The sequence below is a fragment of the Aquila chrysaetos genome, chromosome 24 (genome assembly GCF_900496995.4).
Source record: "Aquila chrysaetos chrysaetos chromosome 24, bAquChr1.4, whole genome shotgun sequence".
In the NCBI taxonomy this organism is placed as follows: Eukaryota; Metazoa; Chordata; class Aves; order Accipitriformes; family Accipitridae; genus Aquila; species Aquila chrysaetos.
Window position 1 is genome coordinate 6,475,108 of NC_044027.1, and position 18,419 is coordinate 6,493,526.

The following is an 18,419-nucleotide window of genomic DNA, read 5'->3' on the forward strand; positions in this document are numbered from 1 at the left end:
ATGGCATCCAGCGGGAGGGAGGAGGAGGGTTCGGAGAAGGTCAGCTCTGAGCAGGGGATGCTCATGGAGTGAGCCGGGAGAGGTCCCAGCAGCCTGTCTCACCTTTTCATCTAGTGCCTTGTGATGCTCAAAGAGTGACTTGAGCGCCTTGAGCACCTCGACCTCACTGGAAACCCCGGACGGCGACTGGGCCTGACGCTTGACCACGGTCATCCTCAGGGACCGCTCATGCCTTGACACCAGGCACTCCAGGTGCTCCAGCAAGAGCTGCAAGAGGGCAAGTGTGAGGCTCTCACCACCCTGGGGGCTGTCAGTGCCGATATCGGCCCAGCAGCCTGCAGCGTCCCACATTTCTGAGGACTAAAATCCAGACGGCAGGTTTTATATGCTTACCCGGGTGTTATTGCGCTCAGCTTTCAGCTCCGAGATCTCCTCTTCCCTCTCCAGGAGCTGCTCCCGGCATGCACTGAGCTCCCGTGTCAGCGTTGCAAACTCCTGCAGAAATCAGGGCACGGCCGTGAGCAGGGAGAGCGGGATGGAGACGGAGCCAGCATTCCAGCCCCACTGCCAGGACCTCCAGCACAGAGCATTTCCCATCTGAATCCAACCGGTGAGAGATGGCGACACCAAGGGGAACACTGAGAAATCGGTGGAGAAGCACAGCCAGGCTGGGAGGTGATCTATTCCTGGCTTCCCTAAGTGCTTTGGACAAAGAAGAATGCAGCATCCCAATATTTATCCATTTGGTTTGATGTCCAGTGACACAAGAAACCCCCCTACAGCTCCAGAGGTGCTTGATGGCATTTAAAGCATACCAGTCAAGGCCACCAGCATGCTCCCATCCCCACTGTCCCCTTGATGCAATGCAGCAGAGCACCCACCTTGGAGCATCCCATCAGGCTAAAACTCACTGCAAAGCCACAGCTGGCCAGGATGAGTCCCCTGGCCCTTAGCCAGCCTCTGCCACAGCCTCAGGACCTGGCATCATCCAAAATCTCATTCCAAAGGAAAGAGCAAGATCTTCCCCAGTCCAGCATGTGGGGCCCCATCGAGCTTCTTATGGGACACCCCAAGGCCCAAATCCCAGCTGAGAGAGATGGGGAAGAGCAGGAGATGTGGCAGGTGCCACCAGTCCTTGTTCCAGTCACCGCTCCCTCCAGGGAGGTGACAGCCAGCGAGGAAGAGCCATGCACAGAGTAATGCCAAAGCAGAGCTGCAAAGCCAGCACATCCTTTGGGATATGATGTGCTTCTCAGGAACAGAGCAATCACACTTGTGACTGTGTCAGAGGGGAAAAGAAACTCGCTTTAAGTTCCTAGGATGCAGGAGAGTCCATTTTCCCTTAAAAAATGAAAACCAAGCACCTGGGTTAGCCCAGGAACAGTCTCCCATTGCTCCCAGTTGCTCTTTCAGTCACCAAGTGGTGCCAGGACTAAGTGACATTTTGTAGCTGGGATTTTTGGGGGTGAAAAATGCAAATGTGGAAATGCTTCATGAATTTACACCAGTTTCACAGCGTTGTTGAGAAGAACTTAAAAAGGAAAAGGGTTTCAGAAGAAGCTGAGAAGGATTTGGTTGAGCATTAACAAACCAAATTTCAACTGGGGGCTGAGAGCTGTTTTACAGCATGAAATTCTCTTTCACTTTAATTCCCAAGTTAAACAAATAAAAACCCTTCAAACTGAAGCAAAACGTTGAGGCTTAGGTTGAATCAAATGCTCTGCTCAGCTCAAAGTGAAACCTCTTGCGACAGCTGACGTCCCTCCAAGAAATCAAGAGCTTTTTAATCTCTGTTTGTCCCAGCTAGATTTTCCTTCTCCCTTCCCAGCTCAAACTGCTCGCACTGGTGTGGTTTTTAGCCTCGGGTTGGTGGGGACAGTGGTGTCACTGGTGATGCTGAGACGCCACAGTGGGACAGGACCCGAGCATGCTACAATGTGGAGGAAGGGAAAGAGCAACTGCAGTGGCTGAAGTCAGTCATCAACCCTATAAATAGCTGCTTTTCTGCCCATCACTATGCCTCAGGGCTGCTGCCACCTGACATCCTTGCTCCAGCATCGCCTCAGGGCCTGAGTGCCCTGGCTCCTTTCCAGACCCAGTCCTACCCCATCACTTCCCCAGGGACCGCTCCAGCCCTGGGGTCATCCCTGTCCCCATCAGTTGTCCCCCAAATCAGTCACAGCACCCCAAACCTCTGTCACCAGCCTCTGCTGTGCCCAGGCACCATCCCACGCTTGCTCTCGGACTGTCCCACAGCCCCCAAAGCTCAGTGAAACCCACTGCAGAGCCAGTTCCCCCAGGAGACCGCTGTGCCGGCCAAGCCTTTCCCAGAGCTGTGCTCTCCCAGCCGGTGGGGATTACGGCTTGGCATAGCCCAGCGGCACATGCATGTGCGTGCGCACCACTGGGTTATGCAAGCGCTGTGTGCAACAGCAAGCAGCTTGCGAGCATCCCCGTGGACTATATTGGGGCTGGGAATGCCAGTGAGCAGAAAGTGTGCGAGAGCGGCAGCGAGAGGTGCCAGATTAGGTACCCATGCACCGCTGGCTGCTTCAGATTGAGGAACACATCACTCCCCCAGTCTCTCAATACGCCAAGAGACAGGCAGCAAGGCTTAAGGAGCTCAGCAAAAACAACCTCGCAGCCATGATGGCCCCAGGAATGTCTTTCAGCAGCCCAGGCTATAATGGCAGGTGACATATTGGCTGTGGACAATCTCCCAGCACCAGGGCAGTGACCCTGTGGATCCAAAGCCCCAGATCTGCAAAGAGTGGAAACCTCTTGCTCTGCCCCATGGCTGACAGGGGAAACTAGGGCTGCAGACGTGGATGCTTTCTCCACTGGGGTGAACACGGCTATGTGTAGCGTGGGACAGACGGGACAAGGCATCAGAGGCAGCAAGGGAAGAAGGATGCCACACTGGGGACAGTGATCACCAGTGCTCAGCCCTCCTCACCCCACATTGCCTGCACAGCCCGCCCGGGCTGGCCAAGCTGTACAGATTGCGCCTGCAATCAGGCTTTCATCCCGAAAGGCAAGGAGATTAAAAGAGAGGGAAAATCTGCTGGAGAGAGACAGGCAGCCCCCACCCCGGCCAGCCCAATGCAATCCATGGGTCAGCAGGTCAAAGCATGTTGGTGGCAGCTCCACTCCCAGGCACAGCACAAAGCTCCTGCCCAACCCTATCCCATCAGGGTACTCCTCCTCCAAGCCCTCCACCCCACCAGGAATGGCTGGCCAGATCCTGTGCTGTGTGCCCCTGCAAGGCTGCCAGGCCTGGAGCATCCCATGGCAAATAAAAGAGACCATGACAACTGTCCTTCCGTGGGGAAAGGCTGCAAAAAGAAGCATTTACCGACAAAAATAGCAACACCCCTGCAGGGAGACAGGACAGCATTAAGGGTTAGCCGAGTACACAGAGCTGGGGGCACTTGCAAGCCTGATTTTGATGCCTTGGGAATAAAAAAATAGGAATAAATTACTCCAGCACCCACCTGTAGATACCTCCATCAGCCCCGGCTGTGCCAGACATCTGCCCTAACACTGCCACCTTGCTTCTGGGCCACTAACAAGCACCAGGCGAGTTTGGGGACCATGAGGACAAGCTGTCCCCAGCCCCTGGCTGTAGTGTCACACCGTGGAGTGCAGCTTTCACCCCCGTCCACAGGTATGCCATTTCCCTAAGTCCCAGTGAAGTGGCAAAAAAGAGGATCCAGATGATTTTTCCTCTGCCCTGGCCACAGCCAGGAGTCTTCCAGGAGATGCAGAGGTGCCTGCCCCCAGCTCCGATAAGCTTTCAAACTAAGCAGGGACACCTATAAACGGATTAGAAAGTGAAGGAGAGGTGCCTGATCTTCAGTCAAAGGACGGATGATAACACACAGCCCTTGGAGTCCTCGGGAGCCCTGCAGGAAGCCCAGCAGCCTGGGAAGTGGCTAATTTGTGTTAAAACCAAACCACCCAAAGTGTGACTGGCTGGGCTCAGCCTCAAGCCCTGAGGCAGAAGGGAGCAGGGTGGACAGATGCTATTTTCACCGTTGGAGCAGGGAGGGAGACCCGGAGCACCACGCAAGGTATTGGAACAGGGCATTGTGGCTCAGGGCTCAGATATTCAGTCAGAACCAGGCATGTTTGGGGTTCAGGGTCTTCCCCCTTGGCTGCATCAATGGGGAAGGCACAGGGAAGAGCTGGAGGGAGGCCAGAAACCAGCTACATGGAGATCGCTGGGAAAGCAAGGAGAGGTTTAGGAAGCACAGGGGGAGAAGGCTCATAGCATGAAAAAACTGAAATGCAGAAGTCCTCAGCCCAGAACCATCTTCTGCCTTTCCCTGTGCCATCCACAGCACAGACAAGGATGCAGCGAGACTGCACCGAAGCGAACAAAATTCCCCCATTTGTGGCAGGAGCGTGGCCGCTAGTCCAATGCACCCAAGCCTTGGGAACAAACTGGCTCCAGCTGCAGGATTAATGAGATTTTAAAGCCCCTAATTGGAGTGATTGCTCCTGATGGGCCAGGCGTGCAATAGAGGGTGATGTGGGAAGGATGCCCACGCCGGGAAATCAGTACTGCTGACTCAGCACGAGAGGGATGGAGCCCCATCCATCTGTCTGTCCTTGCTGGGAGTTGGCAGACCCATCACCCTGGTTGCTCCTTGCTGTCCCAGGAGTGGTGCAGAATTAAGAGAAAGCCCTAAGTTACAGTCAAGGGGATAAACACAACCCCAGCAGTGTGTAGCATGGGATTACAAAGATTAAATCCTGTCGGGTAAACCCAGGGCTTCGACCATCACCCACCCTCAGTACTGAGCAGTACGGTGGCACATCCTGGACCTATCAGCTACAGCACCGTGACTCTGCAGGGACCATCCATGGAGAACTGGTGTCATCCCTTCTCAACATGTGGTCACAATGTGTATTTCCACCCAGGACTGCTCAGGGAGGAGCACTGTGCAGCCAAGCAAGCAGAAATCCAACACCTCAGCTCCAACGGTTCAGCACTGAGCTGCCAGATCCCTCCATCCTTCCCCAAAATCTTGAGACAATTTAAAAGTCTTACCCAGTGGGTGCCTTCCCCCCACCTGGAGCTGCTGAGATTCCTATTTTCACACTACTTTTTGCAAGTGTTAACTCCAGATATGTTTTTAAGTAAAACAGGAGAATTTTGGGGCGAATGTTTGATGCCAGGACCCTCCCCATTTCCTGGGGGACCTCCAGGGAGCTCAGGGATTCTTAGGGGATCTGCCCACCCCAAAAAGCCCAGTTCTCAGCTCCCCAGGCGGCCCCAAGAGGCAGCAAAGGTGCAGCAGAGTGGGGCCTGGAAGGAAGAACTGCAGGAGGTTTCCACGGCTATTGGTAGCCCTCAGTACAGTAGCCCATGTGAAATTTGGGAGCCTGTTCTCCCCCTGACACAGCTGGGGACAGGGACTCCTGCCAAGCCACCAAGCCCTGATAGGACAGGGAGCAGTGCCATCCCATGCAGGACCCTGCACTGAACACATCTGGATACACCTGGAGCCCTGCATGTCACATCCCTGGGTGGCACCTATACCCAGAGGAGCAGGGGGGGAGCCGAGCTGAGTGGCCAGGCAGGAGGGAGCTGGCAGCCATGCCAGGGCCCCAGGGGGCTGCTGAGAGCACCCGGACCCCAGTCAGGGCTTGGTCCTTGGTCACATACCTCCTGCACAAGCACGGAGGGCAGAGGGATTGGAGCTGAGAGCTTTCAGCCTGATTAAGTCGCGTTCAGCACTCCCACATGAATAAATAAATCATGTAAGAAGCATTAAGGCAGCTTAGTCTCCCTGGGAAATAGCCCTGGAGTTCTGCCTTTTGGGGGCTGAGGGATGCCCCCATGGATTAGGCGGGGGGCATGGCTTGGCCACATGGCAACCAAGCACCACACAGGCAAGGGGGAACAGGAGCTACAGGCAGGAGCATCCCTGACTGCCCCATGCAGGGATTTGCCCCGGACAAGCACATCCCCTGCCTGCCCCATGCGTGCGTCTGCACCAGACACACATTCCCTGCCTGCCCATTGATGGCTTTGCCGGCACTCTGGATTCCATGCCGACACAGCAGCATCCAGCTGTCACTGTGCCCTCAAAGGATGCAAAGTGCCATGTCCTCCGCCACCATCCACCCCAACCTCCCCAGGCAGCATGTCCTCTGCACAGCCAGAGCTTGGCTCTTCAGTGACACCAGGGAAGGGCTGTAAGCCTCATGGGTGGCCACTGATGAGCCTGGGTGCCCAATCCTGCCCCCAAAAAAGGGTTTCTTCAAGCAATCCAGGTTGAATCCTGTCCCAATGGGGTCTGACACGTTGCAGTAAGCTCCAGGGCAAAAGGGCTCACAGAGAAGGAGAAAAAGGATGGGACAGGCCCGTGGAATGCCCCCATGCAGTGCCCTGGGGAAAAGACCCGCCGCGTCCTGCTTACCTGGTACATGCACATGCTGGGATTAATCCCATTGGGCAGGTGAGTGCCTTTAGGTTTGTTCCCCGCGTTCATGTCGAGCCCTCATCTCCCACGAGGGCAGCCGGTGCAGCCCTGGTGAGCGGCACAGTGGGCACTGGGGGCCACCGTGCCAGGGCACAGAGCCCCCCTGCCCATGCAGGGACAGGCAGGGCAGTGGGAGGCAGTGGGAGCTCAGGCAAATTCCCCATCTGCCACCCGCCCTAATCACATCCCTTGCTGTGGTGCAGGGAGCCGGAGGCAGCCCCGGCTGGAGCAGGGCACCCAGCGGGCTCGTGGGTGCAGCACTGCCACCGAGTCCCTTTGCGCTGACCCAGTTTGCTCCGTCTGCACGCCGCCCGTGCCGAGGCACCGAGGACCCTTTATTGGAGCAGGAGTGGAGACTAAATCCGCACGGTCCCTTAATCCGAGGCGGCTGCAGTGGGGAGGGCAGTGTGCGTTCAGGGTGACCTGGCTTGCTCTCTCCGGCGTGCGCTGACAGGAGAGCCAGGAGCAGAGGGGACGTGAGCCCAAGGCACATGAGAAGTGGTAGTGGCCCTGCCTGCACCCAACACTTGGGTATGTCTCAGCACATCTCTGAGGAGTAGGAGCAACTCATCCACAGGGACCCCAGGAGCTCCCGGGGAAGCACTGTTGGGTTTTTGCTTTCAGCAGCCTGGCCAGAGCCAGGACCAGCCCAGCTCCCTGCATGGAGACACAGGCTGCCTTCCTCCAGAGCTGCTTTCCCCCGTCCAGAGTGGAGAAGGGATGCTGAGAGCTAGCCAGCCACCAGCCCAAGCTCTGTCCTGGCTTGTGCCACCAGTTTTGATCCATTAGTCATTTCCCATCTCCCCAGGGTGCCCCAAACCCCAGCACCCAGGCAAGGAGGGTCTGAGGTCTCGGCACTGGCACAGTCAGAATGGACATAAACGTTCAAAGTTTCCTGCTTCCCCTGGCTGCTGGGCTCCTCCCCACTTCACACCCACAATGGAGCAGTGAAAAAGCCCCCCAAATCCTGCTTCCCCCAAGTCTGTGCCCTGGGACACTGTGTGCTGCCCCATAAGACCCCACAGGGAAGGTGGGCAGCTTGGATCCACCAGGCACAGCCCTGTGACACTAATCCACCTCATCCTCTTCTGACCTGAGCATCTTTGTTTGTGGAGGCCAAGCTCAAGTCCGGGTCTCTGGAGTACCTGGAGTGGGTCCTGCAGAGCCGGGAGCAGAGCAACACCCAAAAGCCCAGCAGAGCCATGGCAAGCCCTGATTTCCCTATGCCCTGGGCTGCTCGCTGAGCACAGACCTCTGGCAGCCTCCCTGCCCGCTGCCCATCTGCTCCACCTCAGGGAACAAATGGGACCACTGCGATGTCCCAATCCCCACTCTGTACCCAGCTCTGCCTCCAGTGTCCCCTCCCAGGACCAAGCTCGAGACAAAGAAAGTCCCATCACCCCACTGGGCGATGGGGCTGATGGAAAGAAGCCCTCCTGGCAAGGGAAGGGGCAGGGAGTGGTGGCTTTGCTCCAGCAGTGGGGAAGGAATGTGGTTAATGTCCTCACATTTGGGGACTCTCTAACTGCCAGTGTGGACTCATGAAACCAAGGACCTCCTGACATCCTGATGAGCTGGCTGGAGGTAGCAAGCCAGATCCGCTACCCAAAATGTGCTGTCTGCTCCCCAAGCACTGCTCCGCAATGGGCTGTCTCCAGTGGGCAAGCATGGGCTCTGCGTCTGCCTCGCTGTCGCCCTGGAGTGTCCTTGGGAAGGTTTTGCCCCTTCTCCATACCCATTTCCCTGTGCAACAGTGGGGATTGCGGTCCCACATCTCCCTGCATGGACTCACAGACCAATGAGGGGTACAGAGGAGAAGGGGAGATGTCCAAGCTGGTTGTGGCTTGGCCTGGGAGAACCTATGGGTTTTACTATTGGCATGAAGTGCAACACACCCGGCAGCATCACCATTATCACACCAGGTTGACCTTCCTAAAGGCATGAGCTAAAAATCACATCCAAGCAGCCGATCGTCCTTATATGACTCAATGACGGCTCCTGCTCATTCCAGGGCCAGATCCTTACCTGTGGGAGCGCCGAGTTGAGTTGCCTCTGGAGCTGGTCACGCTCTCGTAGGGTCTCCTGCAAGCGGCTCTGGGTGACAGAGAGTGTCTCACGGGTCTCTCGCAGGGTGTCCAGCAGCTTGTCCCTCTCATCCAGCATGTTCACCATCAGCTGCTCGAAGTCGGCATCCGCCTCAGAGCCCTGGGGGGGACCCAGAGGGTCCCCCTCGCTGATGGTGGGCATCACCTCGCACATCATGGCGGGGTGTGACAGGTGGGCGTGGGTCTTGAAGGTGGCTGGTGAGGCGGGCAGTGGGTGCTGTTGAGCCGCAGGGCCCCGATTACATTGCTACAGGCTCCTACGGGTCAGGGGAGCCAGCATGGGAGGGGGCAATGGGGTGGTGAAGGTGGAGGGGATTCCGCATCCCTTCTTCTTGGGTGCTAAGCAGAAGCTGGCATCAGTCTGGCGGGGACGGACGGACGTCCTTGGCACTGACAAGGCCCTTGCAGTCTCAAATCCCCCCACTCGGCTGCTTGTCACTGCCAGGGTCCCTCGTGTCACCTCTCTGATGCCTTTCGGAGAGGGCTGCAGCATCAGTGAGCCATGGAGATGTTCAGAGGGGGACAAACTGACCCTTGAGGACTTGTCCCAATGGGGAGCCCAAGCTGGCAGGAGCACAGGGAGGGTCTGGGGGATATTTGGGCTGCCCAGGCATGCTGAGGAGGAGTCCAGTGATGATGGGCTGTTCTCCTCAAGACTGGATGAGATGGTCACTGCCGATGTGGGAATGTGTCTCCGTTTGGCATCACAGCTCTTCAAATGCACTGCAGTGACCTACAGGAGAGGGGGACAGAGATCAGATCCCTCCTGCTGCCCCCAAAACGCCCAGGGCACCTGCCCAGCACTCTTTTCCCCCCATCAAACCCTGGAAGGCTGCAACAGGTGGGCTCAGCACCCACAAGAACGGGCTGTGACAGGTTGTACCACCCTGCACACATGTGCTCGCTACACTGTATCCAGTATGGTACCAAGCTGCAGGGAACAGTATCCCTGGGACCCAAAATCCTCCAATTGCCTTTGGTATTCACACATCCCGGGCCAGGATCCCATCCCCTCCGCGGAGTGTCTGGCTGCCAAGGGATCCCATGGCCCAAGTGTCCTCCAGCTGCAGAAACTCCGTTTGCAGAAAATCAGGCTCAAACCTGAGTTTGGCCCAAACCCGGCATGAAGTCACAGCAATAAATGAGTTGAATGACCAGATTAATGTTGAAGTCCCTCTCTCCCTGTGGCACCAACAGGGACAGATGCAGTGGGACCAGTCGTTCAGTGATAACTGAACTTCAGCGCATACTTTGTTGCTCAAACCTCTACCCAGGGGATGGAGGCAGCAGCATCCCCGAATTACTGCTCGAGCACAAGCACTGCTCCCCAGCCAGTGCCAGGGTTGAGAGGCTGGAGGGGAGAGGCAGAGCCACCAATTTGGGCAGCAGCCTGTATTCAGGCTGGATTAAAGTATGGCTGAAACTGGGAACTCGGTTCTGGGGGTGATGCTGGTACCTGCAGCCTCGCCTTCACTTCTGCAGCCTAAAACCATCACAGACAAGGTGCCAAATGGGGACTTCTACTGACACAGCCCTTTGGGTGAGCTTCAGCCCACTACAGCTGGACAAGGGTCCCCAGCAGCAAGGGTCGGTGTGCTGCTGTCACCCCAGCCACCCTGGGGACCTGTCCACCCCTTATCACTGTCTTTGCCAGGCTTTGTCTGCAAGGGGACAAACCATGGGCAGGGCTTAAGCTGAGCAACACAACATGACATGGCAAGCACAGGGCAAGGGCCACTGGTCTAATGCTGGTTATGGGGTAGTCCCCCTTAAGTTTTTCAATCTTTACAACAGATATAATGCTCAAGGATAGGTGTGAATATCCTTATATCACTCTTTTCAAACCAACATACGCATACAGACAAAAAGGACCTGCATGCAGTCATGGGCCAGATCAGCCCGTTCTGGCCCTTTGGACCAGAATAAAAGCTCATGTCTCAAACAGCTTGGCGGCACAGCAGGGCACTTCTCCCCCGTTCAAAGGCAGCGTGCGTAAGGAGATGCTTTTGTGCACACCCAGACGCACAGACGCACGCTGCCAGGGCCAGGGGAACCGTAGCTCTGTTCTTGGGATGACATTGGCTCATCAGCTGATGGGAAGTTTGACACAAAAAACCCTCTAAAAATAGAGAAGCTCTGGCAAAAGTACCAGCCCCACAATGTGCATCCAGCACGTTATACTGAAAGCTGGCTCCTGCACACTGGGGACATGGGACACGGTTGTCCCACAGGTGGCTGTCCAACCTCCTCCCCCTTTGCAGATTTAAGTCACATTCCTCAAGTGGGATAAAACCTGTTACAGGCATGCAATGCTGTCCTGAACCTTTGAGACTTGTTCAGGCTCCTTCCTGGCTGTTGGGACATGGATGACCGGGATAACCGTGCTGTGAGGACATCCCATCCCCACAGAATCCCTGCAAAAAGGAGGCTCATGGAGAAAACGGCATTGACCGAGGGACCATTTCAGCCCCCTGCTGTCCTTGGGTTGAGCTGGACATGAGCCTCATCCCCATAATTAAGCAGGTAAAATGTTTTCCAGTCCTCCTTCCCCTAAGTAGCAGTCCCAGTGGTACCCACACACAAGCATGGCCATGCTGTCAGCCTTCCTGGAAGGCAGATGTCCCAGGCTCTAGGGAGACTTTGGGCCAAGAAAAGCAGAAATCAGCCTTACCCCAGGGCTAAGCCCTGCTAATTTGGATGCAAAACCCAAATGAGGTGACTTTCATGCACCATTTCACTGCTGTACCTCTGCTTGTGGGTTGAGCAGAAAGCCAGAGAGCCCCCCCCGCCCCCTGCCCCGAGCATGACATGAATGGCAAAATTAGCGACCTGGCCATGTCCCCACCCCAGCTGCTGGCAAGGGATTGAATGAATTAGCAGGTGAATTAAGACATATCAATCAAGGAGGCAAGAGCCCTGCAGGCACTCAGGGAGGGGAAATGCTGCAGGGAATGGCCAAGACATAAATCTGACGGGAGGGATGATGGGATGGAAATTTATCCCAGCTGCAAAGGAGAGACTTGCTTACCATGAAGAGAATCTGCAGACGCCAGTCCCAGCTGGGCTGTGGCAGCTCCTCACATACCGTGGACGTAATCCAAGGGGCTGGACCCACACAGTCCAGGAGAAGGCACAGATTTACCCCATGCATCACCCAAGGGCTAATTTTCTTTTTGGTTCCCCCATGGCTGAGCTCATGCACAGGTGGTTGGAGGGTTTGTGTAAGCCCATGTGCTACCTTGCTTCACTGCAACCTGCTCCTGTACATAGTTATATCCTCTTATATCTGCTGTGCTTGTGAAGGGAGACCGGGGTTGATAAGCACAGCCCAACACCTCAGCCTGGGGAGGGTGATAACAGTATCACAGGGACCTTGCATGGCACCAATGCTGGTCCAGGATGGACTCATCCCATCTCACTGGTCCCCAAAAGCATCTGTGCTCTGTCCTCCTGAGCATGCCCAGCAAAGATGTGATACAGCGTAATACTGTCCGCCCAGGACAAGGCAAAGCTTAGTGACTCAAAGCTCCTCGACGCCCCATGTCCTCACTGGAGGATGGTCACATTCTCCCCTTGCATCCCGGGCCACCAGGCGTGGGTGCTATGGAGGATACACACTGTGGCATAAGGCAAGGAGAGCTGCTACAATCCTCTGCAGCTGGAGAAGCACTACAAGCAGGGATGAGACTTCCTACCACCACAAAGAGCAGCCAAAGCCCCCTTTGTCCTGGCCTGAAGCCCCCAGGCAGGTGGTGGGCAGCCAGCCCAGGGCTTTCAGGGCTCTCCACCCTCCCCGTGACACTGCTGCACTGCGAGCATCCCTCTGCCAGTGGGTCCCCGGCGCGTAAATCCAGACTGATGCTCTGCCACCTCTGAGCATGGCTCTGGAAACAATTCAGCCACTTGTGCCCATCTCCTGGCTGAAACCATGGTAGATCCCAAGAGTGGGAAACTCCCTGCACTGCGGAGGCACCGTCCATATCCATAACTGCTACAGACAGACCCTGAGCTGCTTCTAGCACCCCTGTCGCAGAGCTGTCCCGCCAACAACCACTGGGCAACTCTCCTACCCCATGGACTTGGGAGTGTTTATTTCTGGATTCAACCACAGCAGCTTTCACTGCAAAACCAGAGCAACAGCAAAACCAAAGCACCAGGAGTTGCCCAGCTAATGGGAAGGACCATCATCTGGAGTCAGGGCAGTTGCAAAGGTTTTATTTGTGATGCCAAGTGAGGAAACCAGGACCAGGCTGGGTTTGATACCTGCTGTCTTCAAGCCTTTTGGAGCGGGAAGTGTGTTTGGCAAGCAAGAGGCACGAGTGAGCATGCAGGGGTGTGTGCACATGCAGGGACATGCACATATGCAGCAACATCCACGCATGCAGGGACATGCACACAAGTAGGAATGTGCATGTGTCCAGGGATGTGCAGGAACATGTGTGCAGGAAGGTCCTGCCTAGGGTCAGCTCCCCTCAACACGAGCATCCCCTCATTTCTGTACCACCTCAAACCTTGGGATTTTCTCCGTTCTCCAAAAGCAACAGAAAATCACCCATTCCCATGCACCTCTTCCCCCAGGAGCCCAGCTGGCAGTTGCATACACAAGATGCCGTCCCTGCATAGCAAAGCTCAGCATTTCTTAGGCAGACCTGCATATCCAACCAGTCACTTTTAAGAACCTTGGGGATGTCAGTGTGGACAACAGCCCAAACACATCACACACTTTGCCGGTGACTTTAGCAGCAGCAAGGGCAGTCTGAAAGCAGCCCTTCGGCACTGGATGTCGGAGGGGTCTGAGCTTGCTCACAATTAGCAGCAAAACGCTGCCTGTGAATCTCAACCTTTCAACTGTATCTGGTAAAACTATGTAAATGCTGCTGCCTGGGTTTAGAGGGCCTTAACTGATGGGATAATCATTGGGTAGAGGAGTGAGGATGCAAGGAGACAGCTGGTGAGCTGAGAAAACAGACACTGCGCAGCTCTAGCCCTTTGCTGGGTATTTTTAGTCCCGCGGGGCTGCCAGGCATAGACTTGCTGGAAGCAGGTTTGTTGCCAGTGAAAACGTGCTTGCTTTACTATCCCTGCCCCCCCCCCCCCCCCCCAAAAAAAAGATGCTTTCCCCACTGTTTGGGATGCAAAACAGCACAGTCACGCGCTGCCTGCTTGGAGATGCCGGTTTGCAATGATGATGCCCAGACGTGGAGCAGCTGATGGAGAGCAGAGGGGGTTTTTTTGCCCTTGAGCTGATTATTTGCTCGGCACAACTCTGTAGCGAGCCAAGCTGCCTGCAGGATGCTCGGTCCCAGGGAGCACCCTGGCTTTCCTTTTTCCACCAGGGCAAGAAGCACACCCAGCATTTATCCACACACAAAACTGCCTGTGCACCAAGGCAGAGACAGGCTTGCTTTTTTTCTCTGAACAGCTTCACTCTCATCTCAGACCTGACAAGAGAAAGAAAAAAACCTCTGTGGCTCTGTCAGCAAGATCATCACCCCAGCAGGCAGCTGGCAAAGAGGGTTTAACGCGCACCTCGGAGGCAACAAGCTCGCAGAGATTGATCATCCCATAAAAACGTCAGTTTGATCTTTTCCGCTCCTAGAAAATCCTCATCAGCCGCCCAACCTGGCCTCAAAAGAGCAGCGCAGTCAGGGCGGCAGAGCCCACACCAGTACCCATTGCTTCCAGCATACTGGCATGAGGACAGCTTCCCCTCTGCCAAACTGGCCAAAGATGGGATTCCAGCATCCCGTGCTCACCCCCTCCCAGCCAGACCCAGGAGGAAGAAGGAGGGTGATGCCCTTTTGCTATTGGTTTTTCCTTGCAGGACTTCTTTTTTCACCTTTTCCTTGTGATGCTGCATTAAACGTGATTACATGGACAGGCTCTAAAAGTGTCATATCTTCACATTTCCAGCAAGCTCATCCCAATCACTGTTCCCGCAGATGGAGCCATGTACGACCGTAAGTGCTTCCCACCCTCGCTGACATCAGACACCACTTTGGAGCAGCCAGGACATGTTGAGCCACCGATCCTCCTGGTCTGCCCTGGGGAAGGTCAGTCCTGACCCACCGAGCCATGGAATGGCTTGTGGATGGCAGAGCAGGAACATCCTCAACATCTCCACCAAGCCACGGAGCCCGCTTTCCATTTTATCCTTGGTGGGAGATGTGGTAATTAGAGGCTGAGAAAATGGACATTATTCCTGCGCACAAGACAAAGAGGATGCTGAAGTGCCCTGGCTCAACAGTGGAAATTGCCATTTTAAGCGCAGAGACTAGAAATGGTAATCTTCACCCGTGGCAAGTCTTGGAGATGCCTTTGCCACATCCTCACGTGGGCCACAGGCTGAGATTCAACTTCCCAAGGCATTTCTGCCCTGAGACTGCAGGAGAGCTGCTGCTTGTGCCACGGTGTCCAGATGGGGCTTGTCTGCATTGGAGATGGTCAGCTGAGCTCCACATGTGCCAGGAGCTCCTCGGCAGGGCCCCTCTCCATCCTTCCTTTCCTCCCTCTATCTCTGTGCTTAGGCATAGATCCCTACCTATATACTCCACAGGTTTCTTACAGTTTTACAAGCCTGGACCGGAGCAGCCCTTTCTGCAAGCTCAAGCACCCTGGCTTCTCCATCCTGGGTGATCCACGGGGAAAAGCTGTCTTTCAATAAGAAAACCAATCAGCAGATACAGCCTCATCCCAGCATCTCCCCTGAGTCCTTACATTTACTCCCAGGATGCACTGTGGCCTCTGGGGACCTCCAGTCCCTGAGAAGGACAAGGAAGATCCAATTTACCATGGGGCCCATACGGTGATGGTGCCTCCACATTCCTTAATGCAGCCCCGCCAACGGCAGGGTACCGCGCAGATGGTACCCGGCTGATGCCAGGGACAGCCCATGGCCAGGACACCCAGGGATAATAAGGGAAATGAGGCATTCTGGCTAGAAATAAGGTGCCAGTTTTTAGCTGCAAAGGATTAGATTCACATACTAAAGGGTGAGATGAGTTCACAGAGGGAGAGTCACCGCTGTGGAGATCTGCACTATGGATGTGATCGAAACCTGAGAAAAGATGTAGCGGTGCCTCTTCTCCCATCCAGGCCCCGGAAGTCACCTGGGGTCCCCACACTTGCAGCAACATGTCCTTCGCTCCCCAGGGGACAATGCCCAACTTGTCCCTTGCTGGAGATGCAACCCTGGCAAGACAGGACATGTGGGCAGTGTCTCCAGGTTTTGGACCTGTCTCAGAGGTGGCAGGGAAGCAGCAGATGCCCCTAAAACATGGGGACAGAGGACACTACAAGCAATAAAAGACAGCTATTCCCAATATCTTACCTTAATGGGCACACTTCTGCCCCAAAGGCTTGCTCCAAACCCAAAAAGCAGTTCCCATTCTCAGCCTTTGCTCGCTGCAGGCCACTAAGCCAGAGGAGAAACCAGGAGGAAAAATGTCCAGATCTGGCTGTTTCTTTGCAGGGAGAAGTAAGTGTTAGTATTCAACCGATATTTATAGTTCCCAGTGGGAGGGGAGGCATTACACACAACTTCCAGTGGGTATTTTCAGAAAGCCACCTGCTCCTCGCCATTGTGCAGAAACACAATTGATCCGCAACAAAAAGCTTGTCAGATGATGAGCTGAAATCTCTGCTGGGTCCTCTGGTGTGGATATGGGGTGCACAGTGCGGAGGACGGTGAACACCCCTAACAGGGGATGGCACCTAAACTTGGTCATGTACGGCAATTTACAGGACTGTGTCACCCCTTGGAGAGTGTTGTATTGGTCGTGTTATGGTTCCTGACTCAGTTTCCCTGTTTCCAAAATGGGCTATGTGTCCTCAACGGACCCCAGAGAAAGGCGTAACCTCAGTTTATTGCAAGGAGGGATCTGGCACGGGAAGGGACTGTGGGGTAAAGACACACCAGCATGCAAACCTCCTGCCTTTGCACTTTGGGGTGAGATGACAGACGGGAATGAGCCTTGGAGGGCCTCCAAAGTGGATGATCCCTCTGACAAGTGGGATCCCAAAGCCTGGCCAAGAGACTCAGCAAGCCCAGGCTCACCTTCAAACTTCATCCCCGGGTTTGCAACAGCCAAAAACACAACTGAGGGGAGAGAGGATGACAGGTCTGAAGCTGCTGCTAAACTTGTGAGGATCCATTCCAGTGTGGCCAGGAGCTCACGTGGGGCCCAGCAAGCGTGCTGGTGAAGCAAAGGAATATGGTCACCATAACAAGCTCATGAGCTGGATTTCACCCTGCTGCAGACCTGCCCCAGCAGGCAGAAGGGGTTACCCCAAAGAATTAGAAACCAAATCCCCCAAATCCTGTCACCACAATCCCACTCCAGTCACCTGCACTGATAACGCTTTGTAGCGGATTTCCACAAAAATCCAGTAGCATCACTGAAACGATGGGACTGCAGGCAATGCCAGAGAAATACCAATTCCTTCAATGGGTGAGTGGTTGGGAAACCACTTTGTGCTGTGAGCCAGACTCCCTGAAAGGAAGGAGAAGGATGTGCTTGATGCATGATACCGAGCTCACATCCCTCTTCCGGGATGTGGTCTGCACTCAGACCCGTCCACAGAGACAAGGAGGGGTATTAACAGCAACCGACCCGAAGCAAAAAAGCCACAATGCTGGTTACAATAATTTCCTTTTTCAATAGCTCATCCACTCACCATCCCTGTGTGTGCACGTGGCTGTTTCATTCTTTTTTTCTACAACTTTGCAACCAAGCCCTACGTCCTTTGCTCAGTTAGGACAAAGCCTTTGACTTCCGCTTCATTCAAGGTTAGTTTAAACAAGCAGCAGAGGGAAATGCAATCGCCATGGCTCTTCTAGAAGCAGCACGTCAAGGTGGATCAGCCCCTAGATGAATCTGCAAGTGAAGGTGAGCACTGGGATCCCAGCAATCAGGCTGGTTTCTAGCCCAAGGTGGATGTGGACTCCTTTGAGAGGGAAGGGCGCACAGGGAAGCACTCTACAACCAAGGGGAGAAAATCAGGCACTTTTCACAGAGGCGGTGTCACGGCAAAAGGGCCCTCACCTTTGGGAAGGTGAGGCTTTGTGCCTCAGTTTCCCCACTAGCAGGGCATAACTTCAATCATCACTGAGACTTGGAGGGATGGCTGGTGATTTTCCATGATTTCACTTGAGGTTTTGCCACGGGTACATCCTTCCCACCCCCACGACACTTTTGATGAGGAGTTATTTCATCTGGGAGCCTGACGCCCCAGAGCGGGGGGCCCTCCTCCTCGCTGCCAAACCAGCCCCTGCCCTGCTTTAGTCACACACTGCAAGCACTTGCTGGTGCTAATTTATTCAGTGATGGGGGAAGAGTCACCAGCATGAAGGGGGGTTGCTGAAATCTGTGCCGCGGGTGCACCCAAGCCCCATGAAAAGATGCAGAGGTTCCTCTTCACCCACCCAGGCCCCAGTACCCATGCTACAGCAGGCAGCTAGGGCTTCTGTGCCCAGCCCAGGGGACATGGGAGGCTGCTGCTTGTAAAGAAACCCCATGACAAACACCATATGCATCCTAACGCAGCAGCCTCTCGCCCTAAGCAGCTTGCATGCCTCGTCTGCCCAAGATCCAGGGTTTCCACCGCATCACTCAGCTCACAGGCATCTCCTCCACACCCAGGTGCATCATCCACACCCTGAGCATGGCCCTTCGTGCAACAAGCCTCAGCAATAATAATTGCTCCCACACATTTGCTGCACATCTGCCCATTTCCCATTATAAAATTTGGCTGCCAACTCCATGAACGGTGGAAAGGGAAAGTGGCTCAGTGAGCTCCCCAGGGTCCAGAGCAGCACCCC

At 55.0% G+C, this 18,419-nt stretch overlaps 1 protein-coding gene across 7 annotated transcripts in view; it reads right to left on the minus strand.

Moving 5' to 3' along the window:
- PPFIA4 (PTPRF interacting protein alpha 4) overlaps positions 1-18,419 on the minus strand; it is a 60,114-nt gene that overhangs the window by 23,998 nt on the left and 17,697 nt on the right. For 6 of the 7 annotated variants that reach the window (XM_041119915.1, XM_030000508.2, XM_030000510.2 and 3 more), the window contains exons 2-4: positions 8,520-9,332; positions 394-495; positions 103-267 (exon numbers count right to left, since the gene is read on the minus strand). In XM_041119915.1, coding sequence (XP_040975849.1) covers positions 103-267; positions 394-495; positions 8,520-8,756 — 504 coding nt within the window. In that variant the 5' untranslated portion in view covers positions 8,757-9,332. Of the gene's footprint in view, positions 1-102; positions 268-393; positions 496-6,431; positions 6,819-8,519; positions 9,333-18,419 lie in introns of those variants that run through there. The other variant, XM_030000511.2, reaches the window with a different exon arrangement.